This window comes from Ursus maritimus, assembly GCF_017311325.1.
Source record: "Ursus maritimus isolate PB19 chromosome X unlocalized genomic scaffold, ASM1731132v1 scaffold_X1, whole genome shotgun sequence".
Classification (NCBI taxonomy): domain Eukaryota; kingdom Metazoa; phylum Chordata; class Mammalia; order Carnivora; family Ursidae; genus Ursus; species Ursus maritimus.
The window spans coordinates 98,871,269-98,895,552 of NW_024423319.1; the positions used below are offsets into that span (position 1 = coordinate 98,871,269).

Consider the following 24,284-nt stretch of genomic DNA (forward strand, 5'->3'; position numbering starts at 1 on the left):
GACTTTGGGTTTCCTTTACTCATACGTCAAATTCAAACCTTTTGGCCTCAAAGTGCAAGTAGAATGTCAGGACAGGTAATGCTCTGTGGTATTATCAGCAAGTCCTTGTTTTCTTTTCTTTTTTTTTTTCTGGCTTCTTTTGTTTCTAAACCAGTGATTGGCTATATTATATCAGAAAAGTCTGGCTAAATTGAATTTGTCAATTTTACAACTTTGGAATTAACTATACTTATCTTCCGTATCTCCATTTTAACAGAGTGATCATTTCTATTTGAATAAAGTGAAATATATAATTAGGTGCAACCGTACTTTATTGGAGTATGTTGACACACAACGTTACATAAGTTTTAGGTGTATAACAGTGATTAACTTTCATTTCTTTTAATAGAAAATCAATGCAGTGTTGGAAGATCATTACTATCGGAAGGCCGGTTAGCATCAATTTCCTAACAGATACTTGACCACCATTTGTTCTGGCATGGCGCAGAGCAGTCCACAGCTTGACATGCAGGTTCTCCATGACCTCCGACAACGCTTCCCGGAGATTCCAGAGGGTGTTGTGTCTCAGTGCATGTTACAGGTAGATTACCCAGCAATGACAGTGATATTAAGCTGCATTTCTCCTTGAGTTTTCTTGTCTATGGGGAGGGTAATGGGAGATACTTAGAGCAGGATTTCTCAGCCTTGGTGCTATTGACATTTGGGGCTGGGTAATCCTTTTTGTGGGGCCCTGCCTTGTACATTGTAGGCTGTTTAGCAGTATTCCTGGTCTCTACCACTAGATGCCAATAGTACTTTCGCAGTTGTGACAACCAAAAATGTCTCCACACATTGCTACGTGTCTTATGGGAGGCGCAGCCTACCCCATTGAGGACAACTGATTTAGAGACAAAAAGGCATGTAGCAAAACAAAAACTGATTATGTTCACATTTCACTTTTTACATTTTTGGAGTTGTTCGATCAGTCCCAAAATCCTTAAATTTGAATTTTGAATCTCAAATTTATCATTATAACTTTTTAGGCTATATACTTCTGAGCCAATTTTTTAAAGTCTATAGCGTCCAGTCCCTTTCTTACTGGTTTTGTAGTTGATAAATGCTTACTAATAGGTAATTTTAAGTATAAGGCCACTTTCTCTAGTTTAATCATATTCCTTTGGTTTTGATGTCTTGTAGTGAAATATATCTTTAATATTGGATAGAATGTTTTTTCCCATTCAAGGGACAACAGACAAACTGGCCTAATGCTTCCCTTGTCGAATTTTGCATCATCCTCCACAGGATCTCAGTGTGTTCTGGGTTATAGCATTTCCCTGTTTGGTTCACTTTTGGATACAGTACTTTTGTCTTGGCCACTGGACTTCCTCACACACAGTCAGTTCAAATTCTACCTTACTGCATCGTATGCAGAGTATACCTTACTGCGGGATATCACCTAAGCATATATACAGTGCAAGTTAGTTACAAGTAGAGACTCACAGAACAATTAAGTATGGTAAAAAGAGGTGCTTCCTAGCCCTTCTGCTAGGTCTAGACCTTTGGGCTTATGGTTTTTGTATTATAGCTTGTTTTTGTTTTTTTTCTAGCACACATTCCCAGTCTGAATTTCCGTTCTTTACTTTAGCCCCATTTTGGTCTCTGGTAGAGCAAAGGTGCTTCCCACTGGAGTAAAACCAAGCATGAATGAGGCTTCTAGTTAAAACCATTTCCTAGCAGTCACCTTCCTTACCTATCCTCACCACCTATCCCCCAGCTCTGACTTTGTTTTTTCAGATTTATGCCTTTATCATCTATATTTTTTTCATGGCTTAGTGTCTTTTTCACACTTACTAAAGTGAAGGAATGAACTTTAATTTCAGCTTAATGAGCATTTATTGCTAATTTACATCGACCCAAGTCTTTCTCTTCTCTGTTCCTTCGGGATTAACAGAGTTTATTGCTATGGAGACTTACCACCTAGTGGCTCTGAAGGTTTTTCTGTTTGCATTTGAAGACTCAGTAGTTTACATTTAAAATTCAAGTCTTAAAGCCTCTCTCCTCTGAGCTATAACCTCTCAGTTTAGGGTCACTTTTTAGGAGTATGATGCTTTTTTGCCTTGGTCTTTTCAAGAGTTTATATATGTGGGGGTTTTTTTTGTTTTGTTTTGTTTTTATTTCTGACCTCTTGGGGCACCTGGCTGTCTCATTCTGTAGAACATCCAACTCTTGATCTCAGGGTTGTAAGTTCAAGCCCCACACTGGGCATGGAGCCTACTGAAAAAAAAAAAAATCAAAAAAAGAAAGAAAAGAAAAAGAATCTGACCTCTTTATCCAACTAAATAATTTTGATTTCTTTATTTATATTTACTGTTTGATAAATTTTGTATGCATTTTTTTCTTTTGAAGGCATTTAGCAAGTTAAAGATGACATTTGAATCTGTTTTGGTGGTAGTCTTTTAAAAATGCTTTCTTAAAGATAATACTTAAATATCTTGTATTGCTGGTTTAAATTTTTTCTTCATAGGAAAAATTTACTTACCTTGTCACTGTAGACATGCATTTGAATAGGCTGACAGACCAACTTTGTATCATTGTGAATTTGGGTCCTCTCTCGAGGATACTGTTTAGGCTCCCTGATTCACTGTAGAACACATGAAATTTCAGCAGCATTAATACAAACGTCAAATAGTGAAGTATCCACAACTGCTGTAGGTTTCATATAAAATGGGCTAATTTTTGTTCTCCTTTCAGTCCAGTTGCAGAGATACTTTATTTTCACTTTTCATATTCTTTTCTTTCAGATATCTGTCAGTGACATTTTCTAGTAGGCAATCAGTTTGAATCCTTTGGATCCAAATTTGCTTAATAACTAGCTTCTTTTCCTTGATCACAGTGCTTTTTAAAGCAGGATTTTTAAAAAGGCCGAACTTTGAGTTTCAATAATTTTCTCCTTAAATTTCAACAATTACTTTTCTCTGTGGCTCAGAATTTTAGTATCAAAGCTTTATATAAGGAAACAGATACAAGTTATGTATGGAGTTTTGATGAAGCCGATTCTTTGAAAATTTCTGACAATTCATTTTGCAAAGGTTTGCTTAACTGAATCTTTGTTTACTTCCTAAAGCTTTAGTATAGTAATTTCCTTTTGGCCTAACATCCTCTCCCTTGTAAATTACTGTGTTATAGTCGAAACAGCAGTGGGAATGAGGAGACAGAGAATCTAGAACTGGCCCTCCTGTGAACCAGTTAAGTGCTTGCTCTCAAGCCATATAACTCTGTGGGCATCTCTTTCCTCATCTGTAAATGAGTTGAGTTGGCATAGATGAATCCTAAAAGTTCTTCCAGCTCTAAAATTACAGCATTGTATGTTCTGTTTTAGATTTAACCTTATTTGCTTCTCAGCAGATGGAAAAGTGTTTACTTTCATTTTTATATAAAATGTGCTTTTCCTAAAATAAATATACAGTAGTAGGTATGTATGTGCATATCTTTGTATTTATGAACTACAGAGAAAGTCACAGAAATTGAGAAGTTTTATTATTCTGAAGGCAATGGATAGTAGTGCTTTAGGCTAATAAAATAGTTCAGAATTTTGTATTTTAATGGAAAACTACCTTATAATATTTTCAAATTTAAAAGAGAGGAACCTCCTTCATTAGTTAGATTATTGTTGGAGTGTCTAAAATGTCACTTTGGTATCACCATCTTTGTGTGCATAGCGACTCAAAAATTCAAATCCTACAGTGATTCTGAGGGTAAAAAATTTTGAGACTGTGGGAGTGTGAATGAATTTCATTAAGGCAGTTGAGACCCGGTTTTCTGTTACATGGCCTTAACTTTGGCAAAGTTGTGGAGCCGTAATTCAAACAATGTACTTGTTCTTACTGATTTCTTTGTTTAGCTTAATCTCTCCTAATGATAGTTGAAGTTATATAGGGATAAATATGGTTAAAAGAAAAGGCTGCTTTAGAATTTTTATTGTTTTTATTCTAGGAATTTTATTATAACTTTTCTCCTTTTGTGGTTTCAGTGCCTTTCGAGACCTAAAGCATGGTTATTTTCATGTTTTTCAGTTTAAGTATTAATGATGAATATTGCTTTAACTTGTATGTTAGAGCAGTTGTGGTGAATCCAAGATTGGCCCAACACTTTAATTTGTTGAGATGCAACAGACCTAAAATGAGTCCTGGATTTGGACTCAGAAAACTTGGAGTTGAGTCACAGTGTTCATCAGTGGGTGCTTTCCATTTCTGTAGCAGTAGCAAGTAGTACTAGTCATAGGAACTAAATGTCTGTGAAACAATATGAATTGTTTGGGATCTCCATGTCAGGGTAGATGACTGTGAAGCTGTTTGTGCTTAAAATGCCGTTCTCGACTTATTTTGTGACAGTCGTGTTTGCGTAACCTGCAAAGCTTGACTTCTATTAGGATTTGTTCATTTTCTCGGTATTAATCTTATCATTTTTCTCCCCTAGAACAACAACAATCTTGAAGCCTGTTGCCGAGCCCTTTCCCAGGAGAGTAGCAAATACTTATACATGGAATACCATAGTCCAGATGACAACAGGATGAATAGAAATCGCCTTTTGCATATTAATCTGGGTATCCATTCTTCTAGTAGCTACCACCCAGGAGATGGAGCGCAGCTTAACGGGGGTCGAACACTGGTACATAGCTCAAGTGATGGACACATTGATCCACAGCATGCAGCAAGTAAACAGCTGATATGTTTAGTTCAGGAACCACACTCTGCCCCAGCCGTTGTGGCTGCTACTCCGAACTACAATCCATTTTTTATGAATGAACAGAACAGAAGTGCAGCTACTCCTCCTTCACAGCCACCTCAGCAGCCAGCTTCCATGCCAGCAGGAATGAACCCGTCTGCTATGCAAGGGCCTTCGCCACCGCCGCCGCCACCTCCTTCATACATGCACATACCTCGGTATAGTACCAACCCGATTACTGTTACAGTATCCCAGAGCCTCCCTTCTGGACAGACTGTACCAAGAGCTTTACAAATTCTTCCACAAATTCCAAGCAATCTCTATGGGTCTCCTGGTTCTATTTATATTAGACAGACATCTCAGAGCTCATCAGGAAGACAAACTCCTCAGACTACACCATGGCAGTCCTCACCGCAGGGCCCAGTGCCTCATTACAGCCAACGTCCTTTACCTGTTTATCCACATCAACAGAACTATCAGCCTTCTCAGTATTCTCCCAAACAACAGCAGATTCCTCAGCCTGCTTACCATTCACCACCGCCTTCTCAGTGTCCTTCACCCTTCAGCTCTCCACAGCATCAAGTGCAACCTTCCCAGTTGGGCCACCCAAGTTCCCACGTCTTTATGCCACCTAGTCCTTCAACTACTCCACCCCACCCATATCAACAAGGACCTCCTAGCTATCAGAAACAGGGAAGCCATTCAGTAGCCTATCTCCCATATACAACATCTAGCTTACCCAAAGGATCCATGAAGAAGATAGAAATTACAGTTGAACCCTCTCAAAGACCTGGGACAGCAATGAACAGGAGTCCTTCACCTATCAGCAATCAGCCGTCTCCACGGAATCAGCACTCACTGTACACAGCCACCACACCACCGTCAAGCTCTCCTTCAAGAGGAATAGCCAGTCAACCAAAACCTCCATTTAGTGTTAATCCCGTATATATTACGTATACACAGCCAACTGGACCTTCATGTGCTCCCTCACCGTCTCCTCGAGTGATACCAAACCCAACTACAGTTTTTAAAATTACCGTAGGTCGAGCAACGACTGAAAATCTTTTAAATTTAGTGGACCAAGAAGAACGTTCTGCAGCCCCAGAACCTATCCAGCCCATTTCAGTGGTACCAGGCTCTGGGGGAGAAAAGGGAAGCCATAAATACCAGAGGAGTTCTAGTTCTGGATCAGATGACTATGCCTATACGCAAGGTAACTTGAGCCCTTTTATGAAATTTAATCTTTGTGGGGAGGTGGCCTGTTGAGAATAAATTTATATCAGCTGGTTAGTTTTAATTAAATGGTTAGTATTTATTCACTATTGGGCAGTAGCATTGCTACCAAGAGAATAGGGTTAGAAAGAAACAGGGTCAGTGTGTCAGAGTTCTGTACAGGCTTTGTTTTAAAGTATGAAAATATAGGCATGATAATAGTGACCTAATAAGGCTGTGTTTAGGACAACATTCATTGGGACAAAAACATAGACGAGTGAAATTGATACTGATCAAAAACAAACTACAGAGTGGGAAAAGGAGATTCATAGCAGGTGGACTAAAGTTGATCAAGGTTAAGGAATTTGAATCTTTTCTAATGAGTTTGGCCTGGAGGGTGTAATATCTATAAGTGGTGTATATTTGTAAGTGGGATTGGTGATGAAGACTAATGTTGGATTAGTTAATAGTGGACCTAACTGAAAGGAGGACAGAATTTTTTAAAAGTCCGTTGAGATTTCAAGGTATCTGAGAATCAAATATTCTTTCATTAAATAAGAGGAGTATTAATTACGATTGTAGTTTGATATGCCTGGTATCGAACCTGGTTAAATCCCACAGAGGTATAGTTAAAAAGACAATCTTAGGGGAACGAAGGTCAACAGAGCAAGACGCACGTATAGATGATGTCATTTTGGCAGCGGTTAAAAGAGCCAAATTAAAGCAAAATAGCGTTAGCAAGACCTGAGAGTAAATGCCAACTCAAAATGGAGGACAGGGTTTCTTTTGAGTGTTTATGCATAAGCAACGCACATAGAAGTTTCCCGGTCACTTGTTCAATGTTGTCCTCTGCAATGACTCTATCTGTAACACTATAGCCTTGCTGTTACATCAGCGAGCAAGGATGGAGAGGTTAGCAAAGCAGTTGAAACTTGAGAAAGAGGAGCTAGAGCGGTTGAAGGCTGAAGTGAACGGTATGGAGCATGACCTGATGCAGAGACGGCTCAGAAGGGTCAGCTGCACGACTGCGATCCCCACGGTAAGTCCTCTGCTGGCCTGTGCGGACAGGAAGCTGGGGGTGATGGATGTCCGGGCAGCTGTTTCTCTTGTAGGTTCTGTTCCTGGCAGGGCCTTCTCGTTTTTTAAACAATGGGTCAGAGGCTTTTGCTTTCAGTTGTTCTCATCAGAAAATTCGATGCTTTAAATATACTTCTCACGTGTATGAATTCCATAGGCCCATCAGTCATTTCAAATAACTGACAGTTGTAACAAAGGTATGGCGTCTCATGTACTACGAATTGCTTTCTGTCAAAATGGAAAAGTGCGCCCTGCCCAAGCATTTTATATTTTTTCTCATGTATTTTTTCTTTTAAGCATAATATACATATAAATTCCAAAGATTTAAAAGTTATTTTCTTAAGTATGTTGATTGAAATGAGTTAGAACAATATCAGTATGAATCTGGGGAAGTGTGCGCTATAGAGTAGTTTAAGGCAGAGCAATGTTGTTAAATAGAAGTCATTGTAGGAACTAAGGTAACGGTATGGACAGTGGTCCTAATAGAAACTGCCCTAAAGACAAGATTTGGATAATATAGTCTTAACATGTTAAGTACTATTTATGAGTTCTAAAAAAATGTTACTTCAGGACGTTTTGAAACCAGTCTCCTAAAATCTTGTGACAATACAAGCTTTCGGTGCTCCAACCTATCACTTCACCTTCTGACATTCATTCGCGCAGCAGCCCTTGTTGAGCTGGTGAGTGTGGTCCTGCGCTAGGTGCTTAGTACCTGCTAGCGAGAGAAGTAGGCCCCTGGACAGATAATTAGAATTCAGCGCGGTAAGTGCGGGTAATGCTCACGGGTAGGGAGAGAACTCATGCGGCAACTCGTCTGTGTATGTACTCAGAGCCCTTCTGCTGCTGGAGTGCCCTTCTGGAGCTTTTCCTGGGTAAGTCCTGTGTATTCTTCAGGGCTTCACCTTACCCTTTACTTTGTCCTTGGAGCCGTTCCTTATTTTCCTGACCTCTGTAAATGGAGGGTAATTTCTCGGCATTTACAGGGTGAGAGAAGTGAGCATCTGTGTCAGGCCTCTTACAGACGGCATGTCTGCAGCTCTGCCTTCATAGATAAATTTTTAATGGAGGGTCATGGCTTCAAAGGAAATCTGTGATCTCCTGAAATTATGTGCGGTATGGAAGCATGTCTACAGTTTTCATGTGATTTTCGTAAGGTTAATAGAGTGAAGGGAAAAGGGTGAGGACTCACTGCTCTAAACAGTATAGTCTTGCTGTATAGGCAGAGACGAAAGGGGAGGGCATTTTCGAAGGGAAAGAAAAGCGAAAAAGAAGGGAAAAGAACATTGAGGTGTAACAAAGGTGTGACGTTAAGACAGACTTTCCGGAGGCAGCAAATACAGGTCCTACACTCCAGCCGAGACTTCTCGTGTCTTAACACGGTAATGTGCACCTGTTGATGGAGGTTTAGACCTTGAGGGTGAGGTGTTTGAACTTTGCTCTGCTGGTAATGGGGAACCAGTGGAATTTTTTCAGAAGGAAATTATTGATAAACAGGCGTATGTAATAATTTAATGAAATTTTCTCTAATATTGATGAAATTCCTAAGTATAGTCAGTATTAGAAGTAAGAAGGGAGGGCTTTACTTAAAACACTTAGAAAATTACAAAGCTGTCTGTAACTGAAAGGTAATAGATTACTGTCTCATTGTTTTCTCCACTTGAAATCTTCACTGAATTCTCTGATTGGGAGGTATTGAAGAACATAATCCACATAGGAAGTCTACCCTGGTGGTTGGGCACTTAGGGGGCTTTTAGGTACTTACGGAGCATCAACAGATTTTGTTAGTGTAAAGGTCATTTCCCCTAACTTAACCAAATAAGGTTTGTTCAGTAACCTCTTGCTGTGTGATAATTCCTACTATAATGAGCCCTATTGATTTTTCTTGTTGTGTTGGAAAGTAGAGAAGTGTCCAAGGTAACATAGGTTAGTGCTTCAAGAAAATCCAGATTTTAGATGAGCACTTTTATTGATGAGTTACTTCAAAACAGAAAAAAAGCAGAAGAGTAGAATGAAGCCCCTGTGTAGCCATCACGCAGCTCCAGAAATTGGTAGTTCATGATGAGTGACAGTATTTGAGAGATGAGAAATTGAAGTGTCTGATCTCCTTGTGTTTCTGCTGCCAGGCCTAGAGTAAAATGAAGGGCTAGTACCAACGCACGGCTGCGGGACAGCTCTACCTGGAGGTGCAGACAGTGCCTCTCTCTTCCCGTGTGAATGTGAATCCTCCTCCTGCTACTTAGCTGTCCCTCATATATCCTTGGAGAAGTAACTGTCTCTGCTTGTTTTAGCTGTACTATCTGATAATATAATCAGTTTATGCAGTTCCCAACAAATACTAAGTATTCTTACCGACATTGGTTGGACAACACTGCAGAAACCTGCTTGAGATACACACACACACCCCTGAACCATTTTGCAAAATTTCGATTTAACTTTAGGAATATGCATAACATAAGGACTATTATGTAGGAAATTCATCCAGAAATAGAGCATTTTGTCAGAATTCCCTTTTGTTGATAGAGGCTCATTCGAGGCACTGTGACATCATTTTAAAGAGTGCCCACATCACAGGCGCCTGAGTGGCTCAGTCAGCTAAGCAGCCCACTCTTCATTTCTGTTCACGTCATGGTCTCAGGGTTGTGGGATTGAGCCCCACATCGGGCTCCGTGCTCAGTGGGGAGTCTACTGGAGATTCTCGCTCTTCCTCTTCCTCTGTCCCTCTCCCCCAATCTCTCACTTGCTGTCTCTAAAATAAATCTTAAAAAAAAAAAAAAAAAAAGTGCCCACATAGGCTCTGGAGGCAGAATAGTTCTGGCAATCACTGACTGTATCTAACTTTTCTGCATTTGATTTTCCCTATCTATAAGGGAATTATAATAAGTACATTTTAATATTGTTGTCACGATAAAGACCTATATGTAAAGTGCCTGGCATGGAGTTAGGTGCTCAGGAAAATGGCTGTTTTTATCTTCGTCCCATTCACATGTAGGATTACGTGATAGAGAAATGGACTGTTTTTTTGCTATTAAGCACATATTTCTACCTTCGAGTTTTCAAATTTCTTATCAAGCAGTGTATTAAAAAAATGTGTGTGCTTCATGAGACTGAAAATGCACATTTGTTACCAGCTGTAGAGGCTTAGAGTACCAGTGAAATAATCTGAGGAGGGCAGAAGTGCAAGATGGTTGTAATCTGCTGTTTGCAAAGCACTATTAAGTGCTGTCGAAGAGGTCAGCTCATAAAGAGATCTGTATGTGAAAGGATAGACGTGTTCCTATGAACCTGTACGTATTTGTGAGAGAGAAAAGATCATGGAAACTGACATTATATCAGAAGTGTTGGCCAGCTTAAATGGTAAGGATATTAAGAACTTTCAGTTTTGAGAAAGAAATGTTAGCTTTTTGCTAATAGGGTTCAAAGATGAGACAGTTTCATGGCGGAGGGGGAAATTTAAGTTAAACCTTGAAAGATAAATAAGGTTGGATTAAGCGAAAGATGCCAGTTACCCCCTCAGCCAAGTTTTTCCTGTTATTCGTCTTGTTCTAAGTGGGTTTTTGGACTAACCCACGTTTGTTAGTCTCAGATGCGTAATTAGGGCCAAGCCACCAACCAACAACAGTGGTCTTCGACTGGGTCGCTGTGATACAACTTCTTAAAGTGCTGAGTTGACTTAAGGTAGTTTTGCCGCCTTTTGAAAACTTAGAATTTTTCACTTAGAAATGTCAGATCTTTTACAAACAACTCTAAATTACACACAGCCAACCTTGAAACCCCTCCTCCCTGAAAAGACAGTGTACTTTTTGGTAAATGGTACTGACTTTTCAGAATTTTTTTTTCCCTTGGTTTAATTAGAAACTATGAAAAAGGACCTATGAATTTTACAGGTAAACTATTCCTTTAGTGAATTCAGTGGTTCTCCTGTCTTTGGAGATGATCCTGTTGACTAGATCTCTTGTTACAAGCAAAATGGGCTGTAGCCTCTAGACTATAAAGTGTATTATAGTACTTCCGTGCTTACAGAGCTTCACTATTTAGGACCACTGTGGCTAAAACAATGCCCCCCCAATACATAGGAAGAAATTAACTCCTTTAGGTACTTAATTTTCCCGTTATGATTCTATAGAGAATGGGTTCTTTTACATAGTCCTAGGAAGACAGTATCAGTCTTTGAAACCCCCAGGCAAGTGCTACAGAGAATGGGTTCTTTTACATATTCCTAGGAAGACAATATCAGTCTTTAAAACACCCAGACAAGTGCTTTATTTTTAGTATAAATGCTCAGGTATATTTTAAACCCTTTTAATATTGCCTGGTAGACAAGGTGTAAGCATTTTACATGGTAATGTCTCATATTTTTGCAGATAAGGAAAAAGAAAAGCAATCCCTAATAGATATTGCTAAATGACTTTTGTGTTCCCATAGCATTCTAAGGGATTGTAGCTCTATCACTTATTTTAAATGTTTCATACTTGTTAATGTAAGGGGCAGTCCCAGTTATTCTGATAACATGTCCTACCAGCATAAGAGCTTGCATTATTGTGAATTAAGAACCTTTTTGCTCCTTTTTCTTTGCTCTTTTATTAACATAGTTTGTAGAAAAATACAGGTTTTTTAACAGAATAAGATTTTATTTTGTCATAGCAGATATTTATCTTTATATAGTTGAAAGCACATTGGTAACTGAGTTAATATCTAGGCTGTACTGAAAGCTTCAGGACCCATGCCTCTGGAATTTAAACTCTAATTTTGTTACTGTATACATATTTATATAAATAGTAAAGAAATCTAGAAGGTCAGGGGATGTAAAGGCTTCCAAAAAAAAACTTTATTTAATTGAAGAGTAGGCATTCTTTACACTTCGATGTCTCATGTATGCCCCTAAAAGGCCTAAGGATAGGTAGACTGGGCTCGAAGTCAAGGAAGAAGGAAACAAAGTTGGAGGAAGAATGAGATCCATTTGTTTGTGAAGTTTTCATGTAATAGATTGATCTAAATTCTGGTTCTACCACTCACTATGTTTTATAACCTTGGGGACATTATATGCACTCTGGGTGCCTCAGCTTCCTCATGTATAAATTAGCACTTGCCTTGAAAGATGTTTTGAGCAAAGAATGCGACCTCTGGTAAACACAGTGCCTGACAGTAGTTTTTTCAAGCCTGGACAACGCTAAAATCATGGACATTGCTTGTTTTACAGATTGATTCTCAGAGTGTCCCTTACCATGATAACATAGAAGTAAAATATTTGTAGTGTTCTGTGATTGAAATGGTATTTTGTATGATAAAACATAGTCTAGTAGCTTGCCACGTTTTATGCAGCTGTGGTGTTTATGTGGCCATACCGATGTCCCCATTTTACCTGACTGTTCCTGTAAACGTTTAGGACTTCTTAAACATGCCCTCTTACGGACTAAGGCCATATTGTTGGTAATAACCAAGCAGAACTATTAACATGAATAGCAGTTCTTAAATGTTGGGCTTGATAATGACTTTCCCACAATTGCTATTTTGGGTCCTTTCTTACTAGCCTGAGGAAATGACAAGATTGAGAAGCATGAACAGACAACTCCAGATAAATGTTGACTGTACACTGAAAGAAGTTGACCTCCTTCAATCTAGAGGTATAGACTTGATTATTTGGTAAACCATAAGTAATAGTGTGGTGTTTTAAGCTGCTTAAATAGCAATCATTTTGGTTTTACAAATTTAAGAGAGAGTTTTTATCCATTATAATCCTACTCAAGAGATCCCTCCACCCCTTGGTCATAGATTTGGGGGATCAAAAATAGTTTTACTTTGGCAATTCCATCATTAAGTTCTTGTCATTTTAACTGCTCTGTATTATTACTCTACATTTATCTTGTTCTAGTCATTTGATATGAATATTTTGTATTGATGGGTCTTAATTATAAAACTTCCTAGATTGATGTTGTGATAATCATCAGAAGTATCTGTAAAAATAGGGAATCACGTATCAGAATATCGGATTTCTCACTTTTAAAATAAATTCCATATGCCATTTTTATATGTCATATGAAAACATCCAGCTATATCTCAGACTTTTCAGAGTATGGGGTTTGTTTTTTGCTTTCTTATAGAATTATACTATGGTAGAAGCTCCCTTAACTTTCATTTACCCAACTCACTAGATGAGAACTATTCTTTTCCCCTGTCAAATATTCTCACCCTGTCTGCAGCCACTGCACTGGCATGCTCAAGTACTGTTGCTCCTGGCAGCTGAATTGTCTGCTCAATGACAGTGAGTTGTACCTATTCCCTAACCTGTATATACCAGTTACTCTACTTCTGTAATTTAATGTTTACTAAGCTGATGGGAATGCAGGAGGAGCTGCATTAAAAAAAAAAAAAAAACCAAAGGCAAATCACTTAGAAAAGGCATGGTTGGGGGGCGGTCTGTGAATTAGATACGGGTGAAAACAGAGGGCTAAGGAGATAAATCCAAGAGGATTCTGTTTTCTTTTTCAAAATAAAACAAAATTGTAGGGTTCCGCGAACTAGCCTGGTGGTTCTTTTCGTAATTTTAGTCGAATATAGTTGTCTGGGGCTGCTTTTGTGCTTCACCAGCACCGTTGAGGGCTTACAACAAAGCGTAAAATGTTTTTTCTGAATCTTACATAAGAAAAAGTTTGGGGGAAGTGTTTGCCCGCTCCTCCGGTAGCTCATCACAGGTGTGGTTTATGTAAGAAACAGCGTAAAACTTCAGTCTCGGTCCAACACTGAAGTTGACAAGTAATTTTTCTTAAAAGGTCTGTTTCAGCCTCTCCCATCACTCAATTATGGCAGCTAAGAGAGCTTCTACTCTGAGTATATAATAAATCTTGACTAAAAATGGCAACTTTAACAGAAGCAGGGGAACCCAAAAGATACCCAACAATCAGAATATTAGCAAATTCGAATGTGGAAGTTGAGCAGTCTGGTCACGTGAGAAGGTAGTCCCTCCAGGGACACTCGTAGCTTGAAGCAGTGGCGCTCTGCACCCTGTGGGGTGATACAGGTTATTGTTAGTGTGTTGGAAGACTGCGGCAGTCTTTGCTTGGGTGTTTTTTTAAAGCCAAACACACACTCAAACATTTGGTTAGGGTATTTATAGTAAGCCTTACGAGATCTAGAAATTAAAAATCAGCTGTAATTGAAGAAATGCAACGTCTTAAAGCACTGTGGCTTTATTTACCTTCCAAAGGGATAAAAGCATTTGTAATAGCATTTGTAATAGGACTTGCAAGGGAAACCACTGTTCACGTTTTATAAGCAAAGAGCTGCGTTTTTGGTCTCCATTGGGCAACAAAGTGTTCTTTTTGGTGCTTAAGTATTTCTAAATCTCCTTTCACACTCTGGAAAAATTTTATACCGAATTCCAATGTAAACTTTGAAGCGAGAGACTTGGGTCTAGATGCAGATCATTATTTGGATTGCTGAAAAGCAGCTTTATGGTTGGTTTCAGTGAGGAAAACTTTGTAGGGGAAAAAATCATAAACTGTTCGTTAGTGCCTGTAAGTAAGTGTGCGTAGTTACAACGCTTAATTGGAATTGTGCAGAACAAGCCGATTACAGTGATAGCTTCACAGAAGTGAAGGTAGGACCTAATGCTGCCGCTGTATCAGAACCCACGTTGGAGGAGTCATGGCAGGAGCTGGGACTGAAATCGACACGAGGCCGGGGCGTGAACTTTTTAAGAGAGTTGAAAATTTTGTGGCAAGACAGAATTCTCAGGGTTCGTTGTATTTATTATTCTGAAATTGGCACCTTATCATCTTGCTTAAATCTGTAGACAATAGTCTCCATTTCTTGAAGATAGGAATCTGTGAGCTGCTGCTATTATTATAACTTGATTCATCTTTGACTTCTCCCACCGTTAAATTTATAACGGATAACTTTTTAAGGTGAATTACGCATGAAAGAAATACTAGAAAGTAGTTCAGCCACGCTTTACTTTCTCTTCATTTACCTCCCTAAGTGTGCCACGTACATAATCCTGCTGAAAGAGACTAGCCTTGCAGTTAGAAAAATATTCTTTCAAGTGATTGATAGATCAACACTGATGTGGTAGTTTCCTTGCATCTTTTCTCATAGTGATAAAGAAAAACATTTTCAATGATAGAATAGGAATTCTGACACCCTGGAAAACAGTTTCCCGTTTCAGATATTTTATTTCTATATATTCTGTACCAAAAAAGTCAAATAGGAGAAAGAGCCTTAAATGCATGGTGATTTTATTTTCTTTGTAGGAAACTTTGATCCAAAAGCCATGAATAACTTTTACGACAACATAGAACCTGGCCCAGTCGTACCACCCAAGCCATCTAAAAAAGGTGAGTAGGGAAATGCCAGAAACATAAATATCAGAATTCTTTGAGAGTTCACCTCTGTAGCTGAAGAAATTTCCATTAGAGATGTTAACTTGTTCAGCATAAAAAAAGTTAACCATATTGATCCTGCTGTGCCAAATGTCCCCCATACTTTAAAAAGCACTTAAATTAGTAACTCCTGGAATTATTGTCAAAGGTAATTAATTTTTTAAAAACTTAAAAAAAATAGCTACATTACAATTTACTTACCTCTATAATAACTGTAATCCTAAAAGAGAATTCTTAGAAAATAAAGAGAACTTTAAAGGTCTTATGTTAGAATGTTAAGTTTGATCGGCAGTAGATCTGAGACCATTAGGTTGCAGAAGAATCCTTGTGTGCCCAACAGGTGAACATAATTAGATAGGGACTAGATGTTTTTTCATGAAGGACAAAGTAAATCCTCTGTAACCAAGTATTTGGAGGAATCACTTTTGGATCTGTTCTCTTTATTTTTATGTACCAGTGTTTAATTGGCATTTCAGTGTTTTGAAAAATTAATTTGAATTAAATTTACATCTTGAGTCATTGAATTCAGATAAATTTTTTCTGCCCTGTTCTCACTGAAGGCTCATATAGTTCTCAAGACTGAGCTGAAGTATGCATTTCATATCTCAATATATTTTGCTTTAAGCAGCTTAAGGGTGAAACATGTTAAAATCTTGTCAGAGTTACTACTCCTCAGGTAATGTATAAATTCGGTCACCTATATTTTAATTGAACAGTTTTCTATGTATTTTAAGTATTTGGTTTATGGGTTGCAGTGCAGTACTACTGCCACCATAGATGTTTCATCTAATCTGCATTTAAAATAGGATTCCTAAAAGTAAGAATCTTAGTGGATGACTTCAAAGTATTAGATTTGGCACTATGGCAACATTATATACCTTTTCAAGCTGAAAGTCACGGAGTTATGTATTTTTAATCCAAATGGTTAAAGTGATAGGTGATACATGAGTCTTTAAACTTGATGTTGCCTGAGTGTCTACTAAAGAAGCATTACCTCTTAACGATCCAACAGATAACTGATTCAAGGGCTGTTATAGAAGCATCACCCTATTTAAGGGAAGATGTTGAAAAGTTGGATAGAGGACCAAGTTGATGAGCAGACAGTGTGTCTGCCGTGAGCCATCGCATTAGCGTAAAACACTCAGGTATGGTCCAAAGGGCCCACCGTAAATAACAAAGACACTCCAATTACTTGGGAAATTTAAAGATTTTAGTGGTTATCTCCCAAGAGCTAGGAGTTAAGGTCGAGTTCTTTACTTACACATAGTTTATACAGTGGGTACAAAGAAATTTCTGAATACATACGACCTGAAGATTAATAATCAGTGACCTAAAATTCAATCTCCTTGACTTTGTTGTTCTTTCCTAGCTTAAGGTGCAAAGATAAGTAAAACTTACGAATTTATTATCAAAATCAGAAAGAAAAGATGGGTTACCTGTTAAAACAGTAAGAGAATGTCCTGAACATCTTTAAACTCAGCACTTTGTGAAATGGACGCATCTACCTAAATTGAAAACAAGATGATATAGGACCTAATAAGAGCTGTATAAAGAAATTGAATCCATTATGTTAAAAATTTTCCCACAAAGAAAACTCCAAACCCAGATGATCGCACTGGTGGGTGAATTCTGTAACACATTTAAGGAAGAGATTCTACCAATCTTACACAAATTCTTTGAGAAAATAGGGGAGGAAGGCTTACAGAGTCAGCAGAGCCCTGATTTCAAAACCTGATAAAGGATTACTTACTCTCTCCCGCCAAGAAAACAATTACAGATCAATAATCCTCCTGCACTTAAAAAATCATTAATATTCACAAAATAAATAGAAAGGGTATTATATCATGACCAAGTTTGTTTTAGCTCGGGAATGTTCTATCAACAAAGGAGAAAAAGCTCATGATCATTTTACTTGGTGTAGGGAAAGCATCTGACTAAAGTCGGCAGCCATTCCAACTAACATGGTTATTTGCAAAGACAACCTAAGGATACTAAAAAACTATCAGAACTAATCAAGGTCTTGGGATGGAAGGTCAGTATACAAGAACTGTATTTCTATATAGTAGCAAACAATTGAACAAAATTAAAAAAAGAATTACAAAACCATCAGGAATAAATCTAGCCAGTAGTATATGCTGAAAACTACAAAACATTGCCAAATTAGAGTAATACACCATGGTTGCGATTAAATCAAAAGTGGGAAACTTATTTTTCCCCTGATTTGTACATAGAATATCCAGAATCATCTGTAGAAAGAAGGGAGTTGGAAGTCTTAGCCCTAACTCACCTTAGGACTTACTATAAAGCTACAGTCATCACAGTGTGTTATTGGCATAGGGATAAAAAGTAGGTAGAGAAATGACTCTAGGTTTCCAAATAGCCCAGATGTAGACCGTCACTTACACTGCCAGCTTCTTGACCCCACCACCAAAGCAACCGATGGAGAAAGGAAAGTCATTTGAGCAGTCAGTGCTGGAGGAACTAGATAATCACATGGAAAAAGTTCTGATTCTTACCTCCTACTCTACACAAAAATCTGAGATAGGTCATACACACCTAAGTGTCGAACTAAATTATCGAGCTTCCAGAGCAAAACATAAAATAAAAGCAACTTGGGTTTAGCTTAGAATTTTTAGGACCCGGAACAGTTGGTACATTAGCCTTCATTAAAATTCAACACTTCTGCTCATCAAGAGACACTCTTAAGAAAGTGAAAAGGCAAGCCAGGGACTGGGAGAAGATATTTGAAAACATATCCGGTAAAAAAACAAAACTGGTATCTAGAATATATAGAACTTCTATAACACAGTAATAAAAGGTCAAAACATTTGAGTCAACACTTGACAGAGAAAAATGGCCAATAAGCACATGAAAGTGCTCAACTTGATTAGACATTAGAAAATGCAAATTAAAATCCTGAGATTCCTGAATAGCAGTGGTATGAAACATTCATGAGGATATAGAACAATCAGAACTCTTACACATTTCTGGTAAAAGTTTATGACCGTTTCTTAAAAAACCAAACATTCATTCACCTGCCCTGTAGCTCATCAATTCTACTTCGAAAGATTTATCCAAAAGAATTTAAAGCCTATGTCCACAAAATGGCTTGTATTAGAAGATTCATGGGAACAAACCAAGAGGCCATCAACGGATGAATGGATAAACTGACATATTCAAATCATGGAGCAGTACACATCAACTGTTGTTAAACACAACATGGACCAACCCCAAGGACATAATGCTGAAAGAAGTAAAATACAAAAGAATGCATACTGTATGATTGTATATGTGCATTTCATAAGCTGTATTAATTTGTGTCAAAAAAAAAACCACCCCAGAACAGCTGTTACCTTTGGGAGCAGAGGTTGGGGAATAACTGGGAAAGGGCATGGGAGGATTTCATGGGCTGGTCATAATGTCTTGATTCGAATTTGGATTATTCAGGTGTATATGCATTCGTCGAAACTCCTCAGATGGCTTGTCTATTTCATCGTGTAAGTTTTACCTTGAAAACTCACAAAGAAATAAAAGGAAAATTTCTTGAGCTGGTGTGATAAGTCAGCTGCCAGGAGCCCATATACTCGGTGTTCTAGTGGTGGTGATATTAGTGTGGCAGGCGGTCATACTGCCTGCAGTCTTTGAGACCAGCACCATGTGTTTGAGGTGGGGAGCTCGTGTTTGGCTCAGCTAGGAATGGTGCAGGGCTTGCATTATGAGGTTTCTGTAATGGTAAGCTTCGTTGGGCTCTCTACAAATACTTATATACAAAAAAAAAAAAAAAAAAAAACCAAACCCTCTATTCTGTGGCACTTTGAAATCAAATTTTGCTAAAGCTGATAATTACAGCTAACGCTGAGGGACCATCCAATTAAGTTCCAATTGCAATCAACTTCTACATTATGTAGCAAATGCTCAGTATTTAGATGGCTTATGTAGATAGACGCTTGATGCCACAAAGTTAAGACATGACTCCTCCCCCAAGCAGCTTCTCTGCTACGTGTACAGTTTTGAGTAGATGAGAGAACTAACAGCTTCACTATAAATGAATCTCTACTATAGAAATCCAATTGAGCTTTCATTATATGTACTGTTGGTTAGAGTATAAAATAGTATTATGTACCCCTTATAATTTTTATACCTTTCACCTCTTAAAATTTATGAATAGAACTTAATGCTACAATTCCTTAAGAAGGCTTTTCATTACATTTCTAAAAGCTATTTGATTTTCTCTATGAAGTCAAATTTGTTTTCTTCTAAGCATTTGCAGATTTTTAAACTAAAGTGGCCTCTTCTAAAAAAAAAAAAGTTTATGTGGTTTAATGTAGATTTCCTTGTAGTATCACCTAATTTAAGATTAAATAACTGGTAGAATTGATTTATGGGTTAGAATAAATGTCTTGGAGTTATTACAGACATATACTGTAAATCCAAGTGGAATATGGATCTTTGTCTGACGTACGGTAATAAAAAGGAGAGAGTAAGAAAAAGAAGGAAAAAGAGGGAGACCCAGAAGCCTTTTTGGACTGAACCTGGTATTGAAGCAGTGCCGTGTACATGTAAGCGCCCCGGCTGACTCAGCAAGTCTTCCCCCAGCTGTCCCTGTAACACAGTGGTGAGAGCATCGACCTTGGTGTCCCACTACTGGAGCGTGTGTCTGGGTTGTCTTGGCCACCGGACCTTGTTCAGATCTACTCTGTGCACCAGAAAGGTGATCAGTCCAGATGCTTCATAGTTTATGTATTTTACAGGGCTGTTTTAAGAGTCTGTGAGAGTAAGTATGTGACACTATGAAAGTGCTTTACAAATTTAATAGAACTGGACACTATTCTCTGGAGCCTAAGGAGACCATTTTCTCTGCTTTTGTGTACTCTGATAAGGGAGTGTTTAAGTACCTAGGCACCACGCTTAGAATTCTGGAGCACTGATTTCCAGAGGTGGATCGTACTAGGGGATTGTTCATATGCGCTCTGAACTAATCAGAAAATACAAGATCTTTCTTTGGTTCTTAAGGGCAAATGATACCAAGTCTTAATACAAAGAAAGAACTACTTACTAATAATGCATAAATTACTAGAGACAAAATTCTAGCAAGAAATTGGGATGCCTGCAGTCCGTATTATTTTGAGTTCTGATTTTTTTCAGTTATTGCTACTCCTTCCTACTCTTTAATTATGAAGTACTGTAGTTTTATATTATTTTAATAGATTCTCTGGCTAGCCTTGCACATCCTGTACTTTCAACCCATGGTTTTCTAATAACTGCTGCTTACTAAGGCAATTGCTCGAGTATCATCTTCCACATTTTGCCCTTACATTGACATTTAATTACTCTGAGTTTGCACTAGGAAAATTAGGCATTGATTCCAAGTAATTGTAGAGGGTGGAAAAAGTTCTAAGAGCACTGTTCTGTATAGGTTGTAAAAGCAATATTAAATTCGGCACTTACCCTCACAGGAGAACTTAAAGGTATCATGAAGTAATAGAAAGGGTAAACACGCAACCGTGCATGTCCCATGGGAGATCCTTGGGAGCCTGTCCACTCTTCTCATGGATGGCTTTAATCCCTTTTCTCCTGGCTTTGCTTCTTTTCATGCAGATTCGTCAGACCCTTGCACAATTGAGAGGAAAGCCCGAAGAATTAGCGTGACGTCCAAAGTACAGGCAGACGTCCATGACACCCAGGCAGCAGCTGCTGAGGGTTCGTACTTGTGTGTCCGGATTTTGTGCACAAAGTCCAAAGACACGTGTTCGCCCATGGGGAGTTACCACCAGTAAAGGCCGACTTCGCCCCCCCCCCCCTTTAAAAAATTACTCCCTCCAAGCACCTGGCTGGTTCAGTTGGTGGAGCTTGTGACTCTTATCTCGGGATTTTGAGTTTGAGCCCCACATTGGGTGTAGAGATTACTTTAAAAAAATCATTCTCTCTGCTGAGTTTCTAAGGCTGTGCTGTCCAATAGAAATATAACACAAGGCAGATACCGGAAGTAGTTAATGCAGTGGATGCAAAGTCGTACTTCAATATGGAGTCAATATAAAGTAGCGAGATATTTTACATTCTTGATTTCGTACAACATCTTTGCAAGCTGGTGTACAGTTTACACTTAGAGCACATCTCAGTTCACAGTGGTCACATTTCAAGTGGCCAGTAGTCACTATACTGGACAGATTGCTCTAATGATAGCATCTAGAAAACAAGGCCAAGTAATTAAATAACTTGGAGTGGGAAGTTATAAAATCCAGAACTTTCACTTTTCCGATGCTTCCTGAATTTTACCCTGGGATTCAGTTGAAATAAGGGTTCTAAAAATACTGTCTATGGATGTTTGAGTTTATGCAAGTAGGACTATGTAATATAAACAGTATTGGTGAAACTTGATTTTTGATATTTTTGAGGATGGTTATTTTTATGGAAATCTGGCCTATTAACCCATTTAAAAATAGTCTTTTTTTTTTAAGTTTATTTTTTTAGTTCTCTCTACACCCAGCGTGGAGCTTTGACTCATGACCCGAAGATCAAGAGTCACATGCTCTTCTCACTGAGCCAGCCAGGCGCCCCTAAAAATAATTAGTCTTGAAAAACGTACTGACTTCAGTTTTCATTTGTGTATAAATATGCATCTTTTAAGGTTTTTTTTTTTCTATGCGGCCTGAAATATTTTGCTTTTTAAACAGTCCATAAAAAGACAAGATTTTACAACTAAATCAAATGAAAACGGACATCCAAAATGTCTTTCGGGTTTTAGATGCTTCTAGTTAAACAGTACTTCCCTATGATGAGCAGTGTCTTACCAACAATAATTCTAACTTAGGCGCCTTTAAAATTTTTTGGATAAGTTACTTCAGAGTGACTTTATTCCAGATTACATCATTACGGTCCTGAGGGGACAACTGTGCCACCGCCAGACATGCCTCTTTGGCATAAAGGCAGGAGAGGCTCTGACCACAGAGTAGAAGTTACCCTTTCCTAAGGAACAGCTACATCGCTAAAGGCAATCTCCGTCGAGAAGTGCCTCCCTGCTCCCAGAGAGCCTTGGGACTCAGCAGCAGAGAAGGGCGCTGACTGAAATCTAGGTAGCAGTCAGGTAACCCCCCTCCTCACTGGCTTCCCCTGCCCTCCCCCAGCGTCCTTCTTTTGTCTTCAGCTGCAGATGGTATTTTAAGCGGCAGCTTGGCCCCCTTTGGGGAGTTCGTTTTCCTAGGTCTCTGCCCTGTGTGAGGTACACATGCTAATGAACTTAGCTTCTTCTCTGTTAGTTTGTCTTTTATTACAGGGGGGGCTCAGGCAAGAATTCAGAAGGACAGAGGGGAAGTTGTTTCTACTTTGCGTACGGTAGCAGACAATGAGGAGGAGCCCCAAGTAGCCTGCGTTAGTTCGGTTAAAAGAGGTTGTGCGGTTACTTAGGGAGTTTAGAAAATAAAATTTAAGGCTAGGTTTGGAGTTCCACTTCATGAAGTAAAAAGTCGCCTGTTCCAGAAAAGTATAAAAGTGAGTTTTTAGAGCCTCTTTATTAAAAACCAACAGCAGTACGGTTTAAGTGTTCACCTTTTAGGAGATCAAAATACCCTGAAAACCAAAGAGTGTTGTAGGAGAGAGGACCTTTCTGGAAACGGCATGCAGAACACTTTTCCTCTAAAAGAAGGCTATAACAGTTAAATGTGCTTTTTATTCTTCCATATTGTACAAAAAAGAAAACTATCAAGTCTTTGTGTTTTGGAGTCATGAGCCAAAAGATACAAGGTGGGTGATAATGGTCACTCAGATTGCCAGTGGAGGCCAGAGAAACAAACCCATTTTCCTTTTTATAGTTCTAGGAATAGGTTGATGAACCCAGTGGTTTTCTATTCTACTGTAACGAACATCTCCTTCCTGTTTCCACCTGAGCCTTATTACCTGTTGTAAGGTTCGAGGTCTAAAACTCAGTTCTCTCTACGTCTTGGGGAATGTTCACACCAGCCATTGATCATGAAATACAAATGGCTAAGCACAAGACGGCTCATTAATTTCCAGTGGAAGATAGACTGAACCCCAGATGGTAACTGATTAAAGCTTTACATCTTAGTTTCTTCTGTGACCCACTTAGGTAGGCTGCCTACCTTAGATCTTAATCTCATTTGCCGTTCACAGTGATGATCCATAGTTTTATAGGTAAATTCTCCCAGCCTCCTGGCCACACTCCAGGTTCCAGGGGGAATTCCACCCAGATATCGTTAGCCTCCTAGGCACTGCCGCCACTTTCAGTAGGGACTGCTCCTAAAAAGCAGGATTTATAAATTAACTATCAAAGCAAAGAGCCTTTTTTGAGCTCAGGGCCAGAGGGATGAGAATCTAGGAGGAATCTAAGTTTCAAGTATTTTTTGTTAAAGATTTTATTTATTTGACAGAGAGCACAAGCACGGGGAGCAGCAGGCAGTGGGAGAAGGAGGCTTCCCGCTGAGCAGAGAGCCCGACATGGGGGGCTCGATCCCAGGACCCTGGGATCATGACCCGAGCCGAAGGCAGACACTTAACCCACCGAGCCACCCAAGTTTAAAGGATTTTTAAAGAAAACCCTGAGGACCAAGGCGCCTGGGTGGCTCAGTCAGTTAAGCCCCTGCCTTCCACTCAGGTCATGATCCCAGCATCCTGGGATCTTGTGAGGCTCAGGCTCCCTGTTCGTCCTCTCCTTCTGCCTCCCCCACCCCCCGCTCGTGCTTTTTCAAATAAAATCTTAAAAAAAAAGGGGCGCCTGGGTAGCGCAGTCGTTAAAGCGTCTGCCTTCGGCTCAGGGCGTGATCCTGGCGATCCGGGATCGAGTCCCACATCAGGCTCCTCCGCTGGGAGCCTGCTTCTTCCTCTCCCACTCCCCCTGCTGTGTTCCCTCTCTCGCTGGCTGGCTGTCACATAAATAAATAAAATCTTTAAAAAAAAAAAAAA

The 24,284-nt window shown here is 39.0% G+C and overlaps 1 protein-coding gene and 1 long non-coding RNA gene across 7 annotated transcripts in view; one reads left to right on the forward strand and one right to left on the reverse strand.

The window, feature by feature from the left end:
- The first annotated feature begins 447 nt into the window (after positions 1 to 447).
- Positions 448 to 24,284, forward strand: part of TAB3 (TGF-beta activated kinase 1 (MAP3K7) binding protein 3) — a 28,668-nt gene continuing 4,831 nt past the window's right edge. The window contains exons 1-6 of one of the 6 annotated variants that reach the window (XM_040633192.1): positions 448 to 580; positions 4,456 to 5,917; positions 6,795 to 6,955; positions 12,521 to 12,614; positions 15,240 to 15,323; positions 20,967 to 21,068. In XM_040633192.1, the coding sequence (XP_040489126.1) occupies positions 479 to 580; positions 4,456 to 5,917; positions 6,795 to 6,955; positions 12,521 to 12,614; positions 15,240 to 15,323; positions 20,967 to 21,068 (2,005 nt within the window). In that variant the 5' untranslated portion in view covers positions 448 to 478. Of the gene's footprint in view, positions 581 to 4,455; positions 5,918 to 6,794; positions 6,956 to 12,520; positions 12,615 to 15,239; positions 15,324 to 18,414; positions 18,916 to 20,966; positions 21,069 to 24,284 lie in introns of those variants that run through there. The other 5 variants (XM_040633207.1, XR_005835564.1, XR_005835562.1 and 2 more) reach the window with 5 other exon arrangements.
- Positions 504 to 23,842, reverse strand: LOC121103411. Its single transcript, XR_005835576.1, has 4 exons — positions 23,465 to 23,842; positions 20,817 to 20,978; positions 2,519 to 2,620; positions 504 to 638 (listed from the first exon to the last, which is right to left on the reverse strand). It is a non-coding gene; the product is annotated as an uncharacterized LOC121103411 (long non-coding RNA).